At 33.0% G+C, this 21,966-nt stretch overlaps 3 protein-coding genes and 1 non-coding gene across 9 annotated transcripts; 2 read left to right on the top strand and 2 right to left on the bottom strand.

Annotated features, from left to right (window-relative positions):
- The first annotated feature begins 2,335 nt into the window (after window positions 1–2,335).
- Window positions 2,336–5,490, top strand: LOC144572351 (uncharacterized). Of its 6 annotated transcripts, none has more exons than XM_078321890.1 (4): window positions 2,336–3,251; window positions 4,325–4,551; window positions 4,824–4,975; window positions 5,322–5,490. In XM_078321890.1, the coding sequence occupies exons 1-4, from the start codon at window positions 3,182–3,184 to the stop codon at window positions 5,443–5,445; spliced, it is 573 nt and encodes a 190-aa protein (XP_078178016.1). In that variant the 5' UTR covers window positions 2,336–3,181; the 3' UTR covers window positions 5,446–5,490. The 6 variants fall into 6 exon arrangements, with proteins under 6 accessions (XP_078178016.1, XP_078178020.1, XP_078178017.1 ...); XM_078321894.1 differs by having other exon boundaries at window positions 4,922–4,975; XM_078321891.1 differs by having other exon boundaries at window positions 4,325–4,533.
- Window positions 5,491–5,563: 73 nt separating this feature from the next.
- Window positions 5,564–8,271, top strand: LOC144572801 (DNA (cytosine-5)-methyltransferase 1A-like). The gene is given in 7 exon segments (XM_078322475.1): window positions 5,564–5,576; window positions 5,774–5,925; window positions 6,188–6,385; window positions 6,603–6,689; window positions 6,691–6,882; window positions 7,047–7,427; window positions 7,895–8,271. Coding segments are annotated over 7 exon segments (1,164 nt in total). The 3' UTR covers window positions 8,036–8,271.
- A 749-nt stretch (window positions 8,272–9,020) lies between these two features.
- On the bottom strand, window positions 9,021–10,624 carry LOC144572802 (uncharacterized). Its single transcript, XM_078322476.1, has one exon. It carries the CDS (start codon window positions 10,050–10,052, stop codon window positions 9,021–9,023), a length of 1,032 nt encoding a protein of 343 aa, XP_078178602.1. The 5' UTR covers window positions 10,053–10,624.
- A 3,836-nt stretch (window positions 10,625–14,460) lies between these two features.
- Window positions 14,461–14,533, bottom strand: TRNAF-GAA (transfer RNA phenylalanine (anticodon GAA)). Its single transcript has one exon. It is a non-coding gene; the product is annotated as a tRNA-Phe (tRNA).
- Between the last annotated feature and the right edge of the window lie 7,433 nt (window positions 14,534–21,966).

The raw sequence follows: 21,966 nt of genomic DNA on the forward strand, positions 1-21,966 counted from the left end.
TCTGACAAGACTTTGGGCTTTTTTGAACCATGCACTAATGCACGTGGCCAGACTTACTATTTCAAACAATGGGCCGCCTCTTGCTTCCCCTTTGGGCTTGCTTAGTGGACAGCTTCTTCTGCGTCTGAAATTGGGTATATTTTGGTTAAGAAATATTGTATCCATTTTTAATTAAATGGACTTGTCCATTCTTTATATTTTGGTTATCAAATACTATTTTTATTTATGTACAGAATGGAGGTGATTCGAAGGCTGCTTAATTTTTCTTTTCACGATAGTTTTGAAGGCTATTGTTTCTATCATGGATCGAATTTGGGATACAGGTAACATATATATTTTATATTTCATATTTAATTGTTCATTTATTTTCATATTTAAATTTCATTAATTATTATTTATATCTTAAAGTCCAGATAATTGATCAATTATCTGACAATTAATTGTTTTGTATCTCTGTGTGTGCGTGTATTCGGATCCGTATTTGTGGATTATTCGCTCTGTATCTGTATCCGTTTAAGGTGGATTTGGTTATAAATTTTAACATCTATTTACTATCTGTATCTATATTCGTATCCGCTCAATGAAACGTGGATATGGATTTGGTATTAGCATTATCCGTTCCGTTTACACCCCTAGTTAGGTAGCCTGAATAAAATCAAAACGCAATGCTCTTTTTAAATAAATATGTTTATAGTATATTATATTTTTAGAAGCACAATTACGTATAACTGATATCTTAAAAAAAACGTAGAATTGATCTCATTTCTAAAACGCTAAATTAAATGATTTGATAATTTGAATTCTTCTTAAAATCTCCCAAGATCGAGATTCTACCATGGCGACATCATCTTTCATTTTTTTTTTTGTGAGACATTAATTATCTCTCAATTTAAAAGAGGCTACTTCAACAAAATTGACGATAAAAATATTTCAGCATGTTAATTTAATAAAATCTAATTTCCACAAGGATGTGCTGAAAAAAGGTATGAAGGAACAAAATAAGGTACGACTTTTTCGAGAGAGAAGTATTGTAAAAACAATCTGTCCATAACCGGGACAATAAATATTATACAAAAATGTGGAAAAAGGCGAGATATATTTTTTTTTTGAGATAAAAAAATGGATTCACAAAATTTATTTAAAAAATAACAAGCAAGGCTGAAGCAACTTAACCTCTTCCACTCAATAAGCCAACTGTAACCAAAGAGGCAAAGATGTTGCAACTATTTAAGTAGATAAAATATTAATAATATTAAAAAATAGATACAAAATATAAATTTACGATTATTAATAATATTTAAAAAAAATGCAAAACATAACATTGTCTAAACAACAACATAAGAGAAGCTTGTATAAAAACATCTATTGAAGAAAAAAAATATATAACTTTTAATAGGAAGAATTTTGTATTTAGAACACTCTGGACATTCAAATTTTATTTGAACTTTAAGAAGCGCAATGATAAAAACATATTTTAAAAATACGTTATATCTTTGTCATATGCAAGGGCTGCACAACAAAATCGTAGTTCGTGATTCGATTCGAGTTTGATTCGAAAAAGTTCGTAAAGATTCGATTCGAAATTGATTCGAGTTTGTCATATGCAAGGACCTGGTTCGCTCGAAATAGGCTCACGAATATTCTAGTTCGAATCTCAAAGTAACGTGAATTGTTGATTTTCACTGATAACTTAAAAGTTAAAACATAATGTTGTCCAACCATAAGTCATAACTCGTAAGTCGTAACTTTCGTTTTTCTAAAATCTTAGGCCATGTTTGGTTGTGGAGTAAGAGGTGGAGTAAACTCCTTACTCCACGCTTAAGGAGCCAAACGAGGAGTAACATAGGCGGTTTAAGATGGAGTAAGATTTGAGCTAAACCGGAGTAACTTACACCACCTAGAGAGGTGGTTTAGCTTACTCCACCAAACATAATTAACTTACTCCGATTTAGCTTGGAGTAAGAAATTTAATCCGGTTTAACTTTACTCCACAACCAAACATGACCTTAGACAGCTTTCATCTCTTGCTTTCGGCAATATGATCACTTTCCTTGTCATAAAAAAAATTCATAAAAAATTTGAAATTGAGTTCGTAAAAATTTAATTTTAAATTAATTCAAACCAAACACTGGGCTAATTTGGATTCGGTTGGATTCGTTTGCAGCCCTCACATGAAACACATTTCTTTGAAATAAAAAATAGAGGAGCATGATATAAAATTCATTCGATTAGAATAAAATAAGGAGACTAAATAATGTGCTCACTGCTCAGAGATGGTGCCTCGCTCCTCTGCAAGTGAAGTTTAAGGTCCTCATTTCTCCCTTCCTTCTTTTTGTAATATAATTATTCATTTTTCTATATTTATTTTCGTTATCGGTAGCATGTTTTCTGAGAACAACTCGAGATTTAAGCGTGAATTTTGGAGAAGAGGTTTTGTGGGTCTGTGGCTACTATGGCTCTCCAATTCTCCTTCGGTAAGTGTTCTTCTTTTATTTATTTTGAATTTTTTTCTAATAAGATACTTCGACTCTATTGAACCCTTTTAGTTAATTTGAAAAGGAAAGTAAACCTTTTTGTTGTTTCTTCCAATTTCTTCCTCAGTCATTATTCCTTGAGGCAATTTGTTCCCATTAATAGCTTGAACAAGATTTATTAGCAATTTTTTTAGGATCAACTTATGCTATTTGATTTGACTTAATTTTTCCAAATTTACAAAATTAATCTTCAAAATGCCAAAACACCTTACATAGTTACATGTTGAGGGAGCAATGTGGATAGTAGTACTGTTGGAGTAGCCTGTGTTCTTACTGGTAAGGGTTTAGTTGCAGTAGATATCTTGTTAATTTGGTGGGATTTAGAACAAATTACTGAGATTCGAGATGAATGGAATATTATCTGACTCGATTTAATTTTCCTGCTAAGGTTTAAACCTAAATGAGGGTTACTAGTATATATATTGAAGGATGAAAACGTAGACCAAGCGTAAGTAACAAAATAAGTATACAGGTAGTTTTGTAAAACAATTTGCTTTACCATGAGCGACTTTTAATTAGTACACGTGGCAATGATATGATAGGTCAATTCGGCAGTTGTGCTGAGAGATTTTTTCCTATAAATATTCAATAAATCCGTGCTAGGGTTTTCGAACATGTTAAACTATGAAAAAGACGGCGGGTGAAATATGGTACAAATCAATATATGTTTCTATCTTCTAAAAGCAATGGGAGTTTTGGCAGATTCGTTATCAATAGGTAAGCAATCAAATCATCTATATATTTTTTTCTTTTTCTAGATAATGGTCACCATTTTTTTCCTCTCAATTTATAGAAATCGCTGATTGACTCTTTCTGTAATAAACTATGATCTTATATTGGCTCCGATCAAAAAAAATTTCCCATCATGCAAAATAAAATTTTATGCATATTTGTGAAGTTATGGTATATTTGAATGGGATTTTATCTGTAAACAGAGACTATAACTACATTTTATGAAGCTTCAGATTATTATCTGTCCCTAGATATGAAATCTAACTTTACCAGTATTTAAATCCAACTTTACAAACAATGAGAAAGCAAAGTTGGATATAGATACTAGTACAATTAGATTTCTTCCAAATTATGTGATAAAGAATTAATTTGGAAGAAATTTAATAATAAAGTAAAGTTGAAATAATTCATGAAGTATGTGAACTATCTAAAGTAAAACTTTCTGAAAAAAGAAGGAAGAGGTTTGTGGATCTGATTTGAAAAATTTGGGGTTTAAGGTTGTCAAGTAGGTGTATTTGTGGATTTTATTTTCATCCGGGTTTATCTATTTTTTGTGTAAATTTCTTGTTCTTGTTAGTGGATAGTGCTCGATTGAGGTGAAGTCATGAATTTTGGTTCTGGTTGTTGATTTGGTTGTGTTGGCCTAGGTTAGGGATAGAAAAGGGTTATCAAACTATAGCCTCTTATTGAGCTCTGTAATTGTGCTGTAATTGGAGAAATTAAATTTCAGATGGTGAAAAGGGTTTGTCCAGTTTTATGTATGTTGTACTAGTACTATGTATAGAACTTCTATCGTAGATTTCACCAGAACTTCATATTAGGACTCCCCAAAATCTGTAATAAATCAGACATAATGCGTGAATTACAAAACTAAAGGCCATAAAAGAAATCACTGTACCAATTAGTAATAATGAATGTGGTATGTATATAGGACATAAGAGCACAAATCACCATACCATACCTGTTAGTTTTCATGTGAATTACAAACTAAAGGCAGTTCTGCAGAATTGACAAGTTGTTGTTGTTTTAATTTTTATTTTTATTTTCCATGTTTGAAGCTCTAGAGATGAGTGAGGAGAGCTCTTCAGGCAACAGTATCATTCAGAGCAAGGCCATTCCAAACCGAAAGAGGAAGGAAACAAAAGCGGTACCAGATCCATCCATTGTGGAGGAGGATATTTTGGTACATTCAGATCACTCGATGAGCAGCCATTCTGCCAGAACAACGCTAGTGAGAAATTTAGATGAGTCTCCATTCCGTGCTCGGGTAACAGGGAATGATGGGGTAAGTGATTTAATCTACTGTACATGGGTGAGTTTTTACGTGGAATTTGTTCAGAAGCTTCACCATATAGCTCAAATAAAACCACTACTTCAGTAATATATCCTTTAGTTTTAACAATAGGAGGCACTTGCTATTCACTTGGCAAGGACAACATGTGTGAAAATTCCCCATTGAATTATAACATTCATTTGGAGAATTAACTAGAAATATTTTAGATGAGTGCACCCTTTTAATTTTCTTCTTTTTGCATATTTATCCTTTTTTTATTGCAGCACTACTATGGAAGGCAGAACATTGTTCCAACACCAGTTGGAGGCCTTGAACTGGTTGAGGAAATGCTGGTACCGATCAAAGAATGTTATTTTGGCAGACGAGATGGGTCTCGGAAAGTGCCTTTCTCTTTGCACTTTATTGTGAATTTAAGGTCAGACTCTTTAACTCTCTTCCTTGGTTTTAGTTCCTCTTTCAACCTTGCCAAACTGGCTAGCTGAGTTCTCTTTGTGGGCTCCACATCTTAATGTAGAGTACCATGGCAGAACAAAGGCGAGGGCTATAATTAGGCAGTACGAATGGCATGTTACTAGGTCCTCCAAGCCCACCAAATCATACAAATTTAACGTGCTCTTGACCACATACGAGATGGTTCTTGCTGATGCTTCATACCTCTGCAATGTCCCTTGGGAGGTGCTAATAGTAGATGAAGGGCACCGACTAAAGAATTCAAGTAGAAAATTATTCAACCTACTGAAGGCATTCACGTTACAACATAGAGTTTTGCTGAACAACACAGGAGAGATGTACAACTTGTTGAATTTCTTGCAGCCCACCTCTTTTTCTTCTCTCTGGCCATTTGAAGAGAAATTTAAAACAATTATTTATATAACTTTTTTTTGAAAGAGTGGAACCTGTTATGTAATTGAAGATTTTTGAATGTTTAAATTTTATTTCAAATAGAGTATTGCTGGTCATTTCAGGTTTGGGTACAACAATCCTCATGTAAGATTTTTTACTTATGACAAATACTGGTTTTGATGACATTAGTTGATTAGCTTGTTCTGTTTATAGAGATTTGTATAGTTCTGGTTGTTACACATTTTGACAGAGCAATTTTTAATTCATGTCGTGCATAGACAATAGAATTAAAATAATGTTGCATACGACTCATGTGCTGCATTAATTAATATCTACTATGTTAATTGACTCGGCACTATACGGCTTTAAGTCAATTTATTCCTACTTGGTACTCTTTATATTTTTGATTGGGTCTCTACTAAAGAAGCTGCTGAGCTGGCTGGTAAGATCGACCCTGAGACAATCGGTAACCTTCCAATGCCTGGTGAAGTTGATTTCATCAATGGTGGACCTCCTTGTCAGGTATGCATTCAATATTACCTTTGTCAACATATATTATACAAACTTCTATAATTTCCTTTGTGCAATAATTTATCGTGTGATTTCCTCATGATGTGATATCATTACACTTACCAATTAGGGTGTTATTTGTGCAGAGACAGTTTATAAACTTCAAATGTTACATATGTGCCGGCTGTTGATAAGCTCTTTTGTTCTTTCTTTTTCCTTGATAATGGCTGAGCGAAACTCTAAAAACTGAAACTTGTTTTTCTGTTATATTCAGGGATTTTCTGGGATGAATCGGTTTAACAATAGCACATGGAGTAAAGTCCAATGTGAGATGATACTGGCTTTTCTATCTTTTGTCGTCTATTTTTGTCCTAGATACTTCCTTCTGGAGAATGTTAGGAACTTTGTCTCTTTCAACAAGGGGCAAACATTTAGGCTTTCTCTTGCTTCTCTACTCGATATGGGATACCAGGTTTATACCGCTCTTTCTCTCTCCCTATCTCTGCATCATTGACTTGGTGTTTAACTGTATTTTAGAATTCTTATGTTTAACAATCTTAATTTCAAATCATTGTTCGAAAAGATTGGCAGAATTTTAAACATCAAAGCTATGCAATGGACCACTACATCTCTGTATCTTTTTATAATTTTGAAAATTTGCATATTCAATTTAACTTTTGTTCCTTTAGGTGAGATTTGGAATTTTAGAAGCAAGGGCATTTGGTGTAGCCCGATCAAGAAAGAGAGCATTTGTCTGGGCGACTGCACCAGGGGAGACTTTTGCCAGAGTGGCCAGAGCCAATGCATGTCTTTGCGGGTTTGGAACTGAAGATAGTTGCCCCTGGAGGAATATCCTATGCTGCAGTTCCTAGCACTGCCTACGGGGCCCCCTTCCGTTCCATTACAGTCAGAGATGCCATTGGAGAGCTTCCACCTGTTGAGAATGGTTCCTCCAAACTCACAATCGAGGTAAATTTTTTGTTATTTACCAATTACCATTTCTTTGATATGGTATTTTTCACTGTATCATATGTTAGCATAAATGATTTAGACCTTTCTGGTATAGATTTGTCAGATTTTGTGATGCTTGTAATTTACGTTGTTCATTTTTATTTTCTTCTTCTTTCTGGCAGTATGTAAGCTATCCCGTATCGTGGTTTCAAAAGTATATCAGGGAAAATATGATGGCATTGAATGATCATATTTTTAAAGAAATGAATGAGCTTAACTTGATACGGTGTCAACGAATCCCACGATGTCCAGGAGCTGAATGGCGGGACCTACCAGATGAAAAAGTTAAGCTTTCATCCGGGCAGACTGTTGACCTAATCCCCTGGTGTCTGCCTAATATAGCCAGGAGGCACAACCAGTGGAAGGGGCTGTTTGGTCGCCTTGACTTGGATGGAAACTTCCCCATCTCTGTTACCGATCCCCAGCCCATGGGCAAGGTAGGCATGTGCTTCAACCCAGAGCAGGACCGCATCATCACTGTTCGTGAATGTGCTTGTTCTCAGGTATGCGTTTCTCAACTTCATGCATATGTGATTATACAATTGTTGTTTGGATGGATTTTGGGATGGTTTCTTTGACCCAAGTGGTTCTTGTCTGTCTATACTGCTATTTATTTGTAGAATAGTTAATATTTCTTACTTATAGAATGGAGAAGCTATTTAGACGTTTGGAGGGGGGGAGTTTGTGGTGGGATTAATTTAAAAAAAGAAGAAAAGAAAACGCAATTTATGAGTTTATTTGGTGCAATTCACCTTATATACCATAAACCAAGTAACCAACAAATGGCATTTTGATGGGAATCGAGTTTTTGGAGAGGCATACATGATTACTGCATTTGTACGGGCCAAGTTTAGTACCCTCAAATATCAGAATAGAAAGAAATTTTGCTTCTTTGTTTTACTTATGTGGTGTGGAGTACTTGAGGTATGCTACAATTTCTGGTTAAATGCATTGAATGGTGTACTTGCAGGGTTTCATGGATAGTTATGCTTTTTGTGGGAACATTCAGAACAAGCATCGACAGATTAGAAATGTGGTGCCTCCTCCTCTTGCATATGCTCTGGGAAGGAAATTGAAAGAGGTGATTGACATGAACCAACATTCATGTTAAGCCTTAACATTTAGGATTTTTTTCTGACTTATTTTGTAAAGGCATACAAGCCAGAATGTCCATGTCTAATCTCAACTTTTATAAGGGGGTTGTTTTGAAAATATCTATGATATGGGATGTTATATCAGCTGGAATGTTGTAGTTTTGGTCAATCTTAACTGTTGTAAAAATGTTGCATTCGAGCAGTTCATACTGTGCTAATGTTATCTGGTGATAGATTGAGGTTTGCAATTCAATTTTTTTAAATCATCTCATTATGTAGAAAAATAAAAAAATTCACCGTCATATATTGACGAAAGATGGATTATCTGTACAAGTACAATAAAGGTGGAAAAAGGATGTACAACACGGGAAAAATATAGGAATTTGTTGTGGTTGCATTTGCAATTTTGCACACGGCATGCTATTGTTGGTAATAAAAAATTACTGAAAGTGTAACTCCAATCCTGTGTCTGTCTATTTATATTGGAGCATCCATTTGATATTTTCACAAACTGTCATAAAAAACTTAATATTAAGTAATTACTGTTGTGTCAATATGCCATACATCATATCCAGATATACTTATGGTGCAGTATCAGTTTTAGTTTGAAATGGAACTTATTTGGTCATTTATTGAAAATGCAGTTAAAAATAAACTGTTTTGACGGCCCATGATTTATGAATGCAAATAATCTATAATACACATTCTATATATCTCATTGGATTAGAACGAATCAATAATTTATCCTTTCAATTTGAACAATATTAGAAAAGATATTGAATAAATGTACTACAAAAATATACATACGCTTTGACAACTATTTTTTTTTATCAGAAAAGAAATATTTTGCTAAGCAAATTAGTTACAACCTCTAGTTATCCGAAAAAAGAGTAATCTACAATAATATCTTCATCTTAACCAACTCCCCAACAATTAAGCTTTCAATTAACGCCCCTAATTAACCAAGAAATCATACATGATACATGGATGGTAGTATCATATTCATTTCATATCCTTCCCTGTCTCCCCTGAAGGAGAAGAACTTCCACCACTGCCACCGACGCTTCCACTACCACTGTTTCCAGGAAACAAGCCGCTCCCCCCCAACTGATGTTGTTGATGCTGATATAGTGATCCTGACATAGGGGACCCACCGTACAATTCTTGACCCATATCCATCATGCCACTCCCGTCACTGCCAGCACCGCCTGTACCAGTGCCATACAAGTCGACACCATAACTACCACTGACATTACCCCCTCCACCAAGTACATCAGTTGGTTGTGACAATATTGATGATGAAGCAGACCCACCGCCGCCAGGTGCACCACTGTACAATTGTTGACCCATAACCGTCATGCCACTCCCGCCACTGCCAGTACCGCCTGTACCAGTGCCAAACAAGTTGACACCATAACTACCACCGACATTACCCCATCCACCGAGTAAGTCAGTCGGTTGTGACAATGATGATGAAGCAGACCCACCGCCACCAAGTGCACCACTGTACAATTGTTGATCCGTAACCATCATGCCACTCCCGCCACTGCCAGCACCGCCTGTACCAGTTCCATACAAGTCGACACCATAACTACCACCGACATTACCCCATCCACCGAGTACATTAGTCGGTTGTGACAATGACGATGAAGCAGACCCACCGTCGCCAGGTGCACCAGTACCAATGCCTTGCTTATCCCCCTCGAGTTCACGAAATTTGTCAAGATAAAGTTTGAGGGGATTAATATAGTCATCAAAATCTAGTGTTGCCATAGCCCACAAGAGGTCGTCTCCGGTGATGGTCTTGCGCTTCTCCCTCGAACACTTGTCAGAGGCCTCACTGGTTATGAGGCTGATGAACTCCGACGTACACTCCTGCACCGCCTCCTTGGCCTCCTTGTTTATCTTGGCATTGGCAGGAAGTGCTTTTTTCATTATCCTGATCACAGTTTGTTGTGGTAGAAGCCTGTGCTCCTCCTTGTCATTGCTGCCGTTGTTTTCTCCACCTCCGGAATCTTTACCAGAATTTGCCATGCCTTGAATATTCCAATTAACAGCAAACTAGACGACCTCTGAGTGACTTAAAATAACAAAGATACTCTCTAATGGAGATCTGAGCAAGAGGAAGAAGAACTTGATTTACAGAGCTTTTGTATTATGACATGTGTAGTCAGTGATTGCATCGGAAGAATTCAAGAAACAAAAAGATTAGATCTTTTGTTGTCTACCGATACAACTGAGAGAAGACAGAGGTTGTACAGCAAGAGAGAAACCCTAAAAGTTGAGATTGCACCTATTAGAGGCAGGAAAAACTGTAATCTAAGCTAAGGTAAAAGTAAAATAGCAAGAGAGAAGAAACTGTTTCTTGTATTCATTTCAGTGTGTGAATTACATCGTACAATGCCTCATTTATAGGCTAATCAATGACTAACAGCAATCCTATAACTAATTAACTAACTAACTAACTAACTAACTCCTGATACAAACGCTAACACTTCTATCACAAGCTACTGTTTGGAATCTCAGTATTTGTTGTCTGGACCTGGTGTATGTGATCACCTTGGTTATCAGGTCGTCTCCCTTTCCCTATCTGTCTGTATGTTTTCTCTCGCTGGATACTGAGTGGGGAAGCGATGAGGAAATGGAAGCCTTTGACAACCATTAACCTTGGTATTTTTATATAACTATAAAAACTAAAATTTAATAGTATAAGGACATTAATGGGTATTTGAATAATTTGGATTGGAGTATATTCATATCCAGATTTGAATCGTTTCAGATTCTGAGTCATTTAGGGCATGGATTGTCTGAGGTTAAGATCATTTCATTACAGTTTCGAAAATGATATGCCACATCTTAGAATTTTTCTGTCTTATTCTTTGAATATTTAAGTTGTTGATAACAAAAGAAAAACAAGAGGGAGGGGTTTCTATAATTTTATACTTGTTCACCAGAAATTTGATAATGTCCTTAGACATAAATTGGAGAGAGAGAGAGCACAGAATTGACCGGAAAATGTGAATTGTTTAATGTGAAAAAATTATAAAATTAAAAACTCGTGCCTAATTTACGAAAATAACTCAATATTGGATCATCAAAAAAAGAAGAACACGGAAACATACGGAAAACAATAACATGTACTATGTCTCTAATTACAGGGAATGTTTGGCCAGCCGTTCAAAGGCCGAAATTTTTAATTTTGACCATCTTCAAACAAAAAATTAATAAAAAATAATCCTTTTTTTATGGGAAATTTCATATTTAGCAGGATCAAAGTTCGAAACTTCGGTACTAACCAATAGGACCGCAGTTTCAAACTGTGATCTTGATAAATATGAAATTTTGATAAAAAAAAATAGAGTTAATTGTTTTTTGTAAGATGGTAAAAATAAAAATTTCGGGTTCAATGAGCCTCACTAATTTGTAGTTCTCCTTACTGATCAAACAATCCGTATAATTTGGGCCTACTAATGGGCCATGCGTTGTATTAATTTCAGGCCTTTTACTGTAGCATCGGATGATGTTCTTAATTTCTTATCATTATCGATCACTATATATTACATGAGAGGGTTCAAATGTCTTAATTTTTTGTGCTTCCATCATGTCTCAATTTTTAAAAACTTAAATAACTCAAAATTTAAAACTTAAACGTCAAAATAAAACCGTTAGATGTAATCTATGTTATTTTCTCTATGTGCTCATAAAAAATTATCACATTTTGATTTTGCTTTTATATGAATAAATAAGTTGAAAAATCAACGTCTATAAATTATCCACATTTGTATACATTTTTACAAGTTCAAGATGACAATCAAAACAAAGTTGAAATGCCATAATTTTTTACATGTGCATAGATAAAATGATATAGTTCATATCCAACGGTTTTATTTTGAATTTTAAGATTTAAATTTTGAGTTATTAAAGTTTTTAAAAATGGAGGCATAATGGAGGCACAAAAAATTGAGGCATTTGAACCCTCCTCATATTATATATATAATGCCTCTATGCACATCGAACTGGGACAGAGACATAACACAAATTCATTTTGTTTGTTTGGTAGATACAAAATAAGAGAAGTGAAATTTCATTTTACAGTAAATTTCACAACTGCTTAGATCTGTCATTGTTTGAGGAAATTAGATCTGTCATTGTAATTATACATAAGTTTGTTGCTTTGCGCAAGATGCACTGCTAAGTGTTAAAGGGAGACGCAAGTTTGAAATTAATTAAAGTTATTTTCAAAAGCATTGCACCCATGCAATTAATTTTGATTGCTTTTAGCATTCAGAAATTATAAAAAAATTCTCATACAATTTCGAAAATTAATTTCCGAGATGACTGAATGTGAATGAATATGAATGAATATTTTTGTCAAGGCAATCTAAAAACAATTTCATTATATTTATGAAATTATCATGTATACATTTTTAAAATTACAAATAGAAATGACAATTTGAAAACAATTTCATTAAAATAAATATTTATATTATGTAATTTTCACGTTGACATTTTTTAAATTGCAAATAAAAATGACAATCTGAGAACAATTTTATTAAAGGAAATATCCATATTTATGAAATTATCATACTTATATTTGTAAAATTACAAATAAAATTACAACCTAGAAGCCGAGATTAATCTTTTCTTTTACTTTCTTTGAGAAAGTGGCAACTTGTAACAAAGCAGTTTCATACCAATCTTGTATAAAGTCGTCTCACGTGATTAAATGACAAGGCTTGTTGAAAAGTGAAAACTTTACAACATTGTCGTTTAAATTCTTCCCACCTTTTATTGCAAACGTATTTTTCCCACCCTCATACCATTTTTCTTGATTATCCTTTTCCACGAGCTTTGATTGGCAGCGAAAATCGGAAAATAGATTAAGAAAAGAAGAAGACCTGAGACTTTTCTGCCTCTCTGATTATATAACGCAGAGCAAATGATGGGGACGGAGAAGGGACTCAATGGTAGCGGTGCAATTATATTTGGGTGGATCCGAATAATCTGACCAGTTTGGTCTGATAAAATTATGGACTTACAATGTGATTAGTTTTAACGGGGACGGACTCAGAATTTTTATTTAAATAGCTAATCGGATTAAAATATATTTACTAATTAGTAATTAGATATTCAATAAAAATAATATTTTAACTTATACTTTTCAATATTCTAACTTGTAATTTTTGATTCTCTAATTTATAATTCTAATTATTAAAGAAATTTATTTTAATTATAACCTAAAATTTAACTTGAATTACAAATCAAACATCGAAAGAGGAGCAAAAAAAATTCAGGAAAAACAAAGTCGAGCGGAACATCCTGATATCCACTAAAATTCAAAATTCAGAGGGGGGGAGGGCAGTTGCCCCTCTGGGACCATGTGGGTCTACCCCTGATTAGTTAGGTTGAATCGAATTTTAATTAATCCAACAACTAATTTAAGATACGGATTTTAAAAATAATTTGAGTAAAATTTGATCCGACCACTGTATATTATTTTATTTTTCTTAAACAGTATTAATATCTAACTATAACAGTAATATCATTATTAAAACAGTGTGATATCTATTTAAATTTTTGTTTTAATGAAAAATATCTCTATTCCATTGTTAGTTACAATATGCTATATTATTTAATTTGTACTCTTTTAAATTATAACTTATTTTACTTATATTTCTTTATAATAATTTTTTAATGAAATCTATTTCAACCACCTAACATAAAATTCAAATTGAATGATTTTTATTTTAATTAATTAGTTGCGAGTTGAAAATCTTACTATCCAAACATAGTTAATTGGATTAACAACCTGAACAAAATCCGATTAATATATTATTTACTCCAACTCTATGGACATAGGCAGTCGCGAATTCATGATTTTCATCAAAGGGGGTGGGTGGGGAAGAAAAAAAAATAGCGAATTAGATTTAAATATCTACCGGGTTCAAATTCATTAGTTAATCAGGTACTAGATAAAAATAATACTCTGACTTATAATTCTAATTATCAATCCGAATTTCAGAGCGATATAAAATTGGTCCGAACTTATAGATCTTCATAAAATTTCAAAATTCATAAGGCGCACCTAGACAAAGGAACATATTTGATTTTGTGCTATACTGCTATGTGATTGCTTTAATGCATTCACAAGAAAATGACGCAATAAGACAGTAATATAGAATTTTGTGATATCTGGCTAATTTATATTTGAATGAAATATTTCTTTGTATTGTTGTAAGTTAGAGCGTTATATCAATATATATTTTTTTAAAATAAACATTTGAAAAATCGTAAAGCCGGACGGACCTCTTAACATGAAACTGGAATTAAATATCTTATATTTTTATTAATTTCTAATCCAATAACTCAAATGTAATTTAATCGCATTGATGAAACGATACCGACCAATGTAACCAGAAATTAAAATAATAAAAATTTAAATTGCGGTGAGCGTGGATCGAACACGCGACCTTCAGATCTTCAGTCTGACGCTCTCCCAACTGAGCTATCCCCGCTTTCATATTTTATTATACAATCTATAAAATAAATACCTTAATTATCGGAGGGCAGCATATTTCCGAATAATTGTTTAGGCTTTCAGCAAATGGTTTCCCTTTTTAGCGTCCGAATTAACATTCGAGCATTTTAAATCCCGGAAGTGCTGCTTGACAGTTTGAGTAATTATTTCATAATTGCATCATGGTTTTCCAACCTTGTAGGTAGAATTCATGAAATTTCCGTGTACAGAATTGTAATTGAGTTTTGGTCCTACGTTAGAAAATCTAATTGCAACAATATATATATATATTTTTTTTAATCTTTGGACTGTGAAGTCGTAAGAGAGGTTCAAATTCTCGGTCTTTGATTAACCATAATTCTAAAACATTTTTTCGTAGCCAACTATAATACCGCTTCTTCTCTTTTTCGTGAACTTATCAGATATAGGTACGAGTAAGAATTTTTTTCTTTAGTTTATTAGATAAGAGTATGAGCTAGAGCTATTTAGTAACTGTTACTCAATATAATAATTAATAAATATAAAACTATAATGATATTTTTCATATAATTAAATGCACCCAAATTTTTGTGCACCTAAATGTATCCTATCTTTCAAATTCTTTTTCTTCGTTTTCAAAGTCTGAATAGTCAATCCGAACTGTTAGATGCGATCTATATATTAAGATGTGCTTGGAGACCAAATTTTATATTTTTTGAATTTTTTTTACTATTTATTAAGCCACTTTGAAAATCGCTGATTTTACATTTTCTGGACCATTGGATCAGCGATTTTCAAAGTGGCTTAATAAATAGTAAACAAATTCCAAAAAATGTAAAATTTGGTCTCCAAGCACATTTTAATATATAGATCGCATCTAACGGTTCGGATTGACTATTCGGACTTTGAAAACGGAGAAAAATGATAAGGTGCATTTGGGTGCACAAAAATTTGGGTGCATTTGAACCCTCCTCATTAACTATATAATTTTATTGTTACATTTAGATTAATTTATACAATATTTTGTCATTTTATTTAATTAACAATTTAAATCTTTTGAAATAATAGGATACAAAATTATAATGGGATAAAAATATATATTTTTTATTTTCGGATATTAGATAAATGATATATTTTTTATCAAAAAAGGCACATGATGTTTAATATATATATTTATTTATTATACTTTTGAATTAATTTATATATACTATCAATTTATTCGTTAATTATCATTATTTGTTTCGTTATCCAATATTTTAGTCGATAAAGATAGAATATGAGTAGGCTAATATTTATTGGATAAGAGTGGGATATTGACAAAACTTTTTAAGTTTGGTATGATTATGAAAATATGTCTCCATCCGATACGTACCTTACTTATTACACTCCTAGTCCTAGCTCAAATGAATTGGAAGGTGATCTAATGTCATGTAAAATTGTCCAATTCATACGAATAACTTTAAAATTCACATGGATAAAGTGCGCCTAAATTATAATCTATTCATTATATTGATAGGGCTAAATTATATACATATTCAATCTGATTTTTATCATGAAATAACATCAAATATCTTGTATTTTGAATATAAAGTGAATATAATACACCTTGGATCAAGTTACTGCGTTTGTTTAGTTTTAATTTGTAGGAAATGAAGAAAAATGAAGAAAACCGAAGGAAACTGCTCATTGCGGACACACGGTTTGTGATATGGCCAAAATAAGTACTTAGATGGATTTCTGGACGCGCGCCAATTTTAAAAAGATATAATAAGCTATACATCAAAATCCGTGCGGATGCACGGATATCGATGCGGACGCACGGATCGCGATGCAGCCGCACTCTGGTCGCACAGGAAAAGTCCGAGCCTAGTGCGGATCTCGATGCAACCGCAGTGCGGATCCTAATGCGGATGATACTGTAGCAGTGCAGACGCACTGTAGCACTGTAGCAGATGGTGAAGACGCAGTGCGGATGGCCTGGCCGCACTGTAGCAGAACGTATGACTGGAGCCTGATCTTAAAATAGTCATAACTTTTGACTCGTAACTCCGATTTAGGATTGCGACCACTTTTTGGAAAGCTAGGAAGAAGATCTACAACATGAGAAACTAAAAAAAGGAAATTTCGAGTCAGTTGGACGCACAAAACTCGCAGACAGCCAAAATTACACGTTTTCAACACGGTTTCTATTTTTGGCGCACCAATGACACGTTTTTACGGCCAAATGTGGACAATGCAATCCTGGGGAAACAATCCAAATATAGCACCCACTAACTCCACTTCCTAGGCTCTTAATTGGGCATGATCCTTGGCTATAAAGGAGGGGGTTTATCATCCATCCATCCTCATCTCATTCTCTCCATCACACACATCATCTTTACATCTATTCCTCTTTCATTCTCTCCCCACATACACAATACTTAGCGATAAATTCTGGAGAAAAGGAAAGCTTTCAAGCAAGGAGAAGAAGGGTTTCCTGAGCAAGAAGTCGGCAAGATAGAGGTTTTTGATTTGTTAAAGGGTGTAATTACTTCATTTATTTCATTTCTTCTTACTTTGCCAATTTTTGTAATGGATCTCTCCATGAGGGAGTAGTTCTCTCTCTAGGGGTTTAGGTCAATGCATGAACTTGTTTAATTGTATCTTATTCGGTTATTTGTTTCTATTAGATTGTTTTATGGGATTTGATTGTTAATTTCTGTGATTTATTCTTTATGAATTTCATTAGTACTTGAATTATAGTTCACCTGGTTAGGTTTATTGAATCAAAGTAGCTTGAAATCATGTTATATCATGTCTTTCCGCTTTAGTTTATTAAAATTCTAGCATTGGTCTAGGTAAGGAAAGTACTAATTGAAACCATAAACATACATCTTAGGATTTGGATTAGAAGCGACCGTACTTTGATATCCATAACCGGAACTATAGAAATTAAGGGTTAGGGTTTGGTGAAGAACGACCGTGAAGTCAAACCCCTACTTGGGACACCTTAGAACAAATATTGTGAATTACTTTGAATTATGTGTATTAAAAATCCCTCTAGGTAGTGACAGCCCTAGAAATCGAGGAACATTAATCCGTTCACCCAAAGTATTTGTATCAATATTTGTTCCAAAGGCTAACACAACTTAGGTTAGAAACTCCATCAAATCATACATGAATTCAAACAAATACCGAATAAATAGAGTTAGCAAGGGATTGTAGACCAAAGACCCCTAGATCTCTAAACCTTGAAAACGAATCAATTCCTTTCTTTTTCATTCGTTTACTTTTATTGTTTTAAATTCTCTATTCGGGTATTGAACCCAAACTTAGGAATTGTTAGAACAAACCCCCCCAATTTACTTTTATTGCACTTTACTTTCCTTTTATTTTCTGAAATTTATTACTAAAGTTTAAACTAAGTTTTTATCATACTCCCTGTGGTTCGATACCTCAAATACTACTTTGATAGAATTGTGCACTTGCAATTTAACTCAAACGTGTGTTAAAGGTTTAAAAAGTACATCTTTGTACTGAAACTTTGCACCATACCCTTTGGACGCATCATATATCCGTCTCTGTCAGGAGTCAGGACAATCCAACCAGAAAACTGCATGTAAACAGTTTCTGATTATATTTTCAAATGTGTTTTTTGCATATCATATCAATCAATTTTTTATTTTCTTTATATTGGTAAGAAATCCAGCTAGTATGACATTGGTGTCATATGACACTAATTTTAAAATTAATTGAATAGACTTCAAACGATTAATATAAACCGTTCAAACCAATTTAATTACTTTATGAGTGATGCGTTTACATGTAATTTTTTTTACATTTTCGAGTTATTTTAGTATCAAATCAAGCAGTAAAAATATTGAAAAATGAATGTATTAAAATTAACTTAAAAACTCATTTGACTGCTTGACTTGATACTAAATAAATTTACAAATTTATAAATTTGCATGTAAACGCACAACTAATGAAGTAGATCGGTTTGAACGGTTTGGATTCACCGTTTGAAGTCGATTCGATAGATTTTGGAGTTGGTGTTATATAGGCTTAAATGACACTAATATTATACCACCTAATCCCTAAGCCTTCAAACAAACTCATTGTTTGTACGTATAATTGTATTTCGTAAAACCATAATTCCATACAGATAAAGCAATCAACACAAACGATACAAAATTGCTTCTTTGTATGAATGAATTTTACTTATAAGAAGAAAAAAAAAACATGGTTTCTGTTAAGTACAAAAGAAGGATATTATGTTTGCATTTCATTTTTCTTCTGAAAGAGGGAACATTGGTTAATCAAAATCAGGGTCTTTATATGCTTGCATTTAAATTTTTATCTCAGAAATTATTTTCTGCGTCTTGATATCTTTAAATGTAATTATGTAGTACAAATTTTAAAATAAATACTTTTCTCTTCTTCGCTTGATTTGTACATTTTCATTTTAGATAAATGTAAGATCAAGTTACTAAATTTTGATTTGTAATTAGTGGGAGTGTAGGTGACTAGCTAAGTAGGACTTTGTACATAAAACCTTTTTTTTAATCAAATTTTCGTTGGCGGATCCTTACCGCCGACCATAAAAAAAAGTTACTAAATTTATAAAGAATCTTTGAATCGAATTTTGAATTCGTAATAAAAAATTAATTTAATTTGAAGGGGCAGATTGAATTCAATTTATCAATTCCACTCAATCAATTAAACAGGAAAGGGACTGCTATTAAATCACGTGGTACCTTGATTTCAAAATTCTGACCATAGCCTTTGAATTGGTACAGTCACGTTTTGGTTTACATCTGAACCCGTTTGAATTGTCAGTCTACTTTTGGGGTGCAAATGGATTGGATATTATCCGACGGTATTCAAAAATTAGATACAGATATAATTTTAAATTTTAATTATTTATATTTAAATAATAAATATATACTATATAGTTTAATATATATATATTATAAAAAAATTATATTATTCTCTATTATGAAAAGCAGATATTTGTAACCATAAACGTTTAATATCCGATCTGTATCCGTATTCGTATTCATCTAATATCTAATATGTATCCATATCCGAAAAATAAAAACAAATACGAATATGATTTTACCATTATCCGTTTGCACCCCTACAAACAATACAGTGGTATTTGAGTAAATGAAAAAAAAAAAAATGTTTTTTCTGGAGATTTGTTTAAGTTTGCTTAGAAGTCTGTCACCAGTCACCACGCATTTTTTCTGAAATATCTGTCAGCACGCATTATTACGCTAAAAACAGAGCATACCTTTGCATAAATGTAGTAGTGCTTCCTTGAGATGCTTATTAATTATTAATGCCTTATAGCTTGTTTGGATATGTATGATCGATATATATGAAATGTTGTCAATTTAATTAATTCATTTGATGAACAATAATATTTTTATATATTTTTATCATTTTAATATGTATGTTCATAAAAATATAGATTATTGTTTTACAGTTGTCATATCTAGAACGATTTGTTTCAAAAAAAAATATTTTTTCCATCTCTAAAAAAATAAACCAAATAATTTTATTTTTAACATTAACTTCGAATAAAATTTGGGTGTCCGCAGTTTGAAACTGAAAACCATTTTTCTTCTTTTTGTGGGCCCACCGCTTAAGCGGTGAATTAGTTAATCGTATTGAAATATATTATTTTCCATATTCTTTATTTTCAAATACAGATGGTCCTATGACTTAAAAAATTTAATTTTTCACAAAAAAAAAATACAATGGTTCTTGCTGAACCTTCGAAAAATAAGCGGTAGATTTTCAATAGAATGGTTATGCGGACCAATTATATTTACATCAATAGATTAAGGGGTGAATTAAGCGGTAGATTAAGCAGCGGGCCAACAAAAAAAAATTGGTCTGCAGTATGAATCTGAATTATTTGATTTTTTTTTTAGAGATAGTAAAAATAAAAATTGAATTAAGCAGTGGGCCAATAAAAACTAAATTTTCAGAAAAAAAAATATATTTGATTTTTTTTTAGAGATAGTAAAAATAAAATTTTTGTCGACTTGTCGTTATTGAAAAGCTTTTTCATTTATCAGTCAAAAATAGAATAAAATAAATTCCTTCTTGTGGGGATTTTGACAAGAGTAATGAGTAGGGGCTGATTTAATTTGCTAAACGGGGTCTATTGATATCTAGAAATGTCTAAAAACCGTACTGCAGTTTATAATATATTTAAGAGAAAATTGCTATATATGTATATATATATATGCTAATTTGCACTCTATTTGTTTAATCTTTTTTTAAGCCGACCCCATATTCCTTTTTGAAGAGAAAAATGTGTATGTTAAACCACAGATTAAAATTCTGTTCCAGCGGCAGCCACTGGTAATGAATCCTATTCTTTAAAAGTCGTAAAGGACTCGTCTGAAATTCGTTTCCGTAAGCATTGAATGAGCCCTGTTAGGTGTTAACCCGACCCGTTAACACCTAACGGGTCTGTCTCTCCTAACCCCGTCAAATTTTTCAACCTTATCACCAAACTCCCCAAGTCCCCGGTTGCTATTTCAAAGGGCCACGTAGGATCACTTCTGTTTGGTCATACTGTATATTTCAATGCACGAACCCCTAACCATCTAATGAACTATTCCATATAGAGCTGCTCATGAATCGAGTTGAGTCTGAATTGAAGACAATTTAGATTCATCTCGTAAACTCATAAGTTGAGTTGAATCAAAGTTGCTAGTTTAATTCCTAATTAGAAACTCTAATTTGAAATCAACTCGCGAGCAACTCAAGTCGAGCTGAGTCGACTCGTGACTCATAATGTAGTATATAGTGAGACAATCTAATTTCATTCTAATAAAAAAATATTATATAATTTATCAAAATAATACACAATCAAGACAATACATAATGAGACTGATCAATACAAAATTAAAAATTACGAAAATACTAAAATAGTACATAATTAAAAATTACTAAACATGTAAGGTTTAGTAATTTGAGAAGCGATGATTTTTTTTTAGTTTAAAGCGACAATACATTAGATTGTGGAAAACATGTATAAGGTTTGGGGACGCAAAAATTTGGTATATATGGATTAGGGTTCGGTGTGAGTCCAACTGAGTTGGAGGTAACTTAGATTCGACTCATAAATTAACCGAGTTAGCAAACTCGAGTTAGTTTTGATTCAAGTCAGTTTCAAATTGAGTTATCAGCAAGTTGAATCCGAATTGATTCCAAACTGAGTTTCGAGTTATAAGCGTTTTGTGCACCTCTAATTCTAGATCTTGTACTGGTGGACCCGGCTTAGCATCTACCGATACAAATGTAAGGTCTTGGCATTTAAATTAACACCAGTTCCAAATTATGAGTTACGACTAAGAGACTTGCCTAGTCATACGGTAATCCAAGCAAAGAAACAGCAGTCCACCGTTTCAAATCCAAACCTTCTCTCCCTGATCGAGTCCTTGTATTAAA

The sequence above is a fragment of the Carex rostrata genome, chromosome 20 (assembly GCF_964058835.1).
Source record: "Carex rostrata chromosome 20, lpCarRost1.2, whole genome shotgun sequence".
NCBI classification, from domain to species: Eukaryota; Viridiplantae; Streptophyta; class Magnoliopsida; order Poales; family Cyperaceae; genus Carex; species Carex rostrata.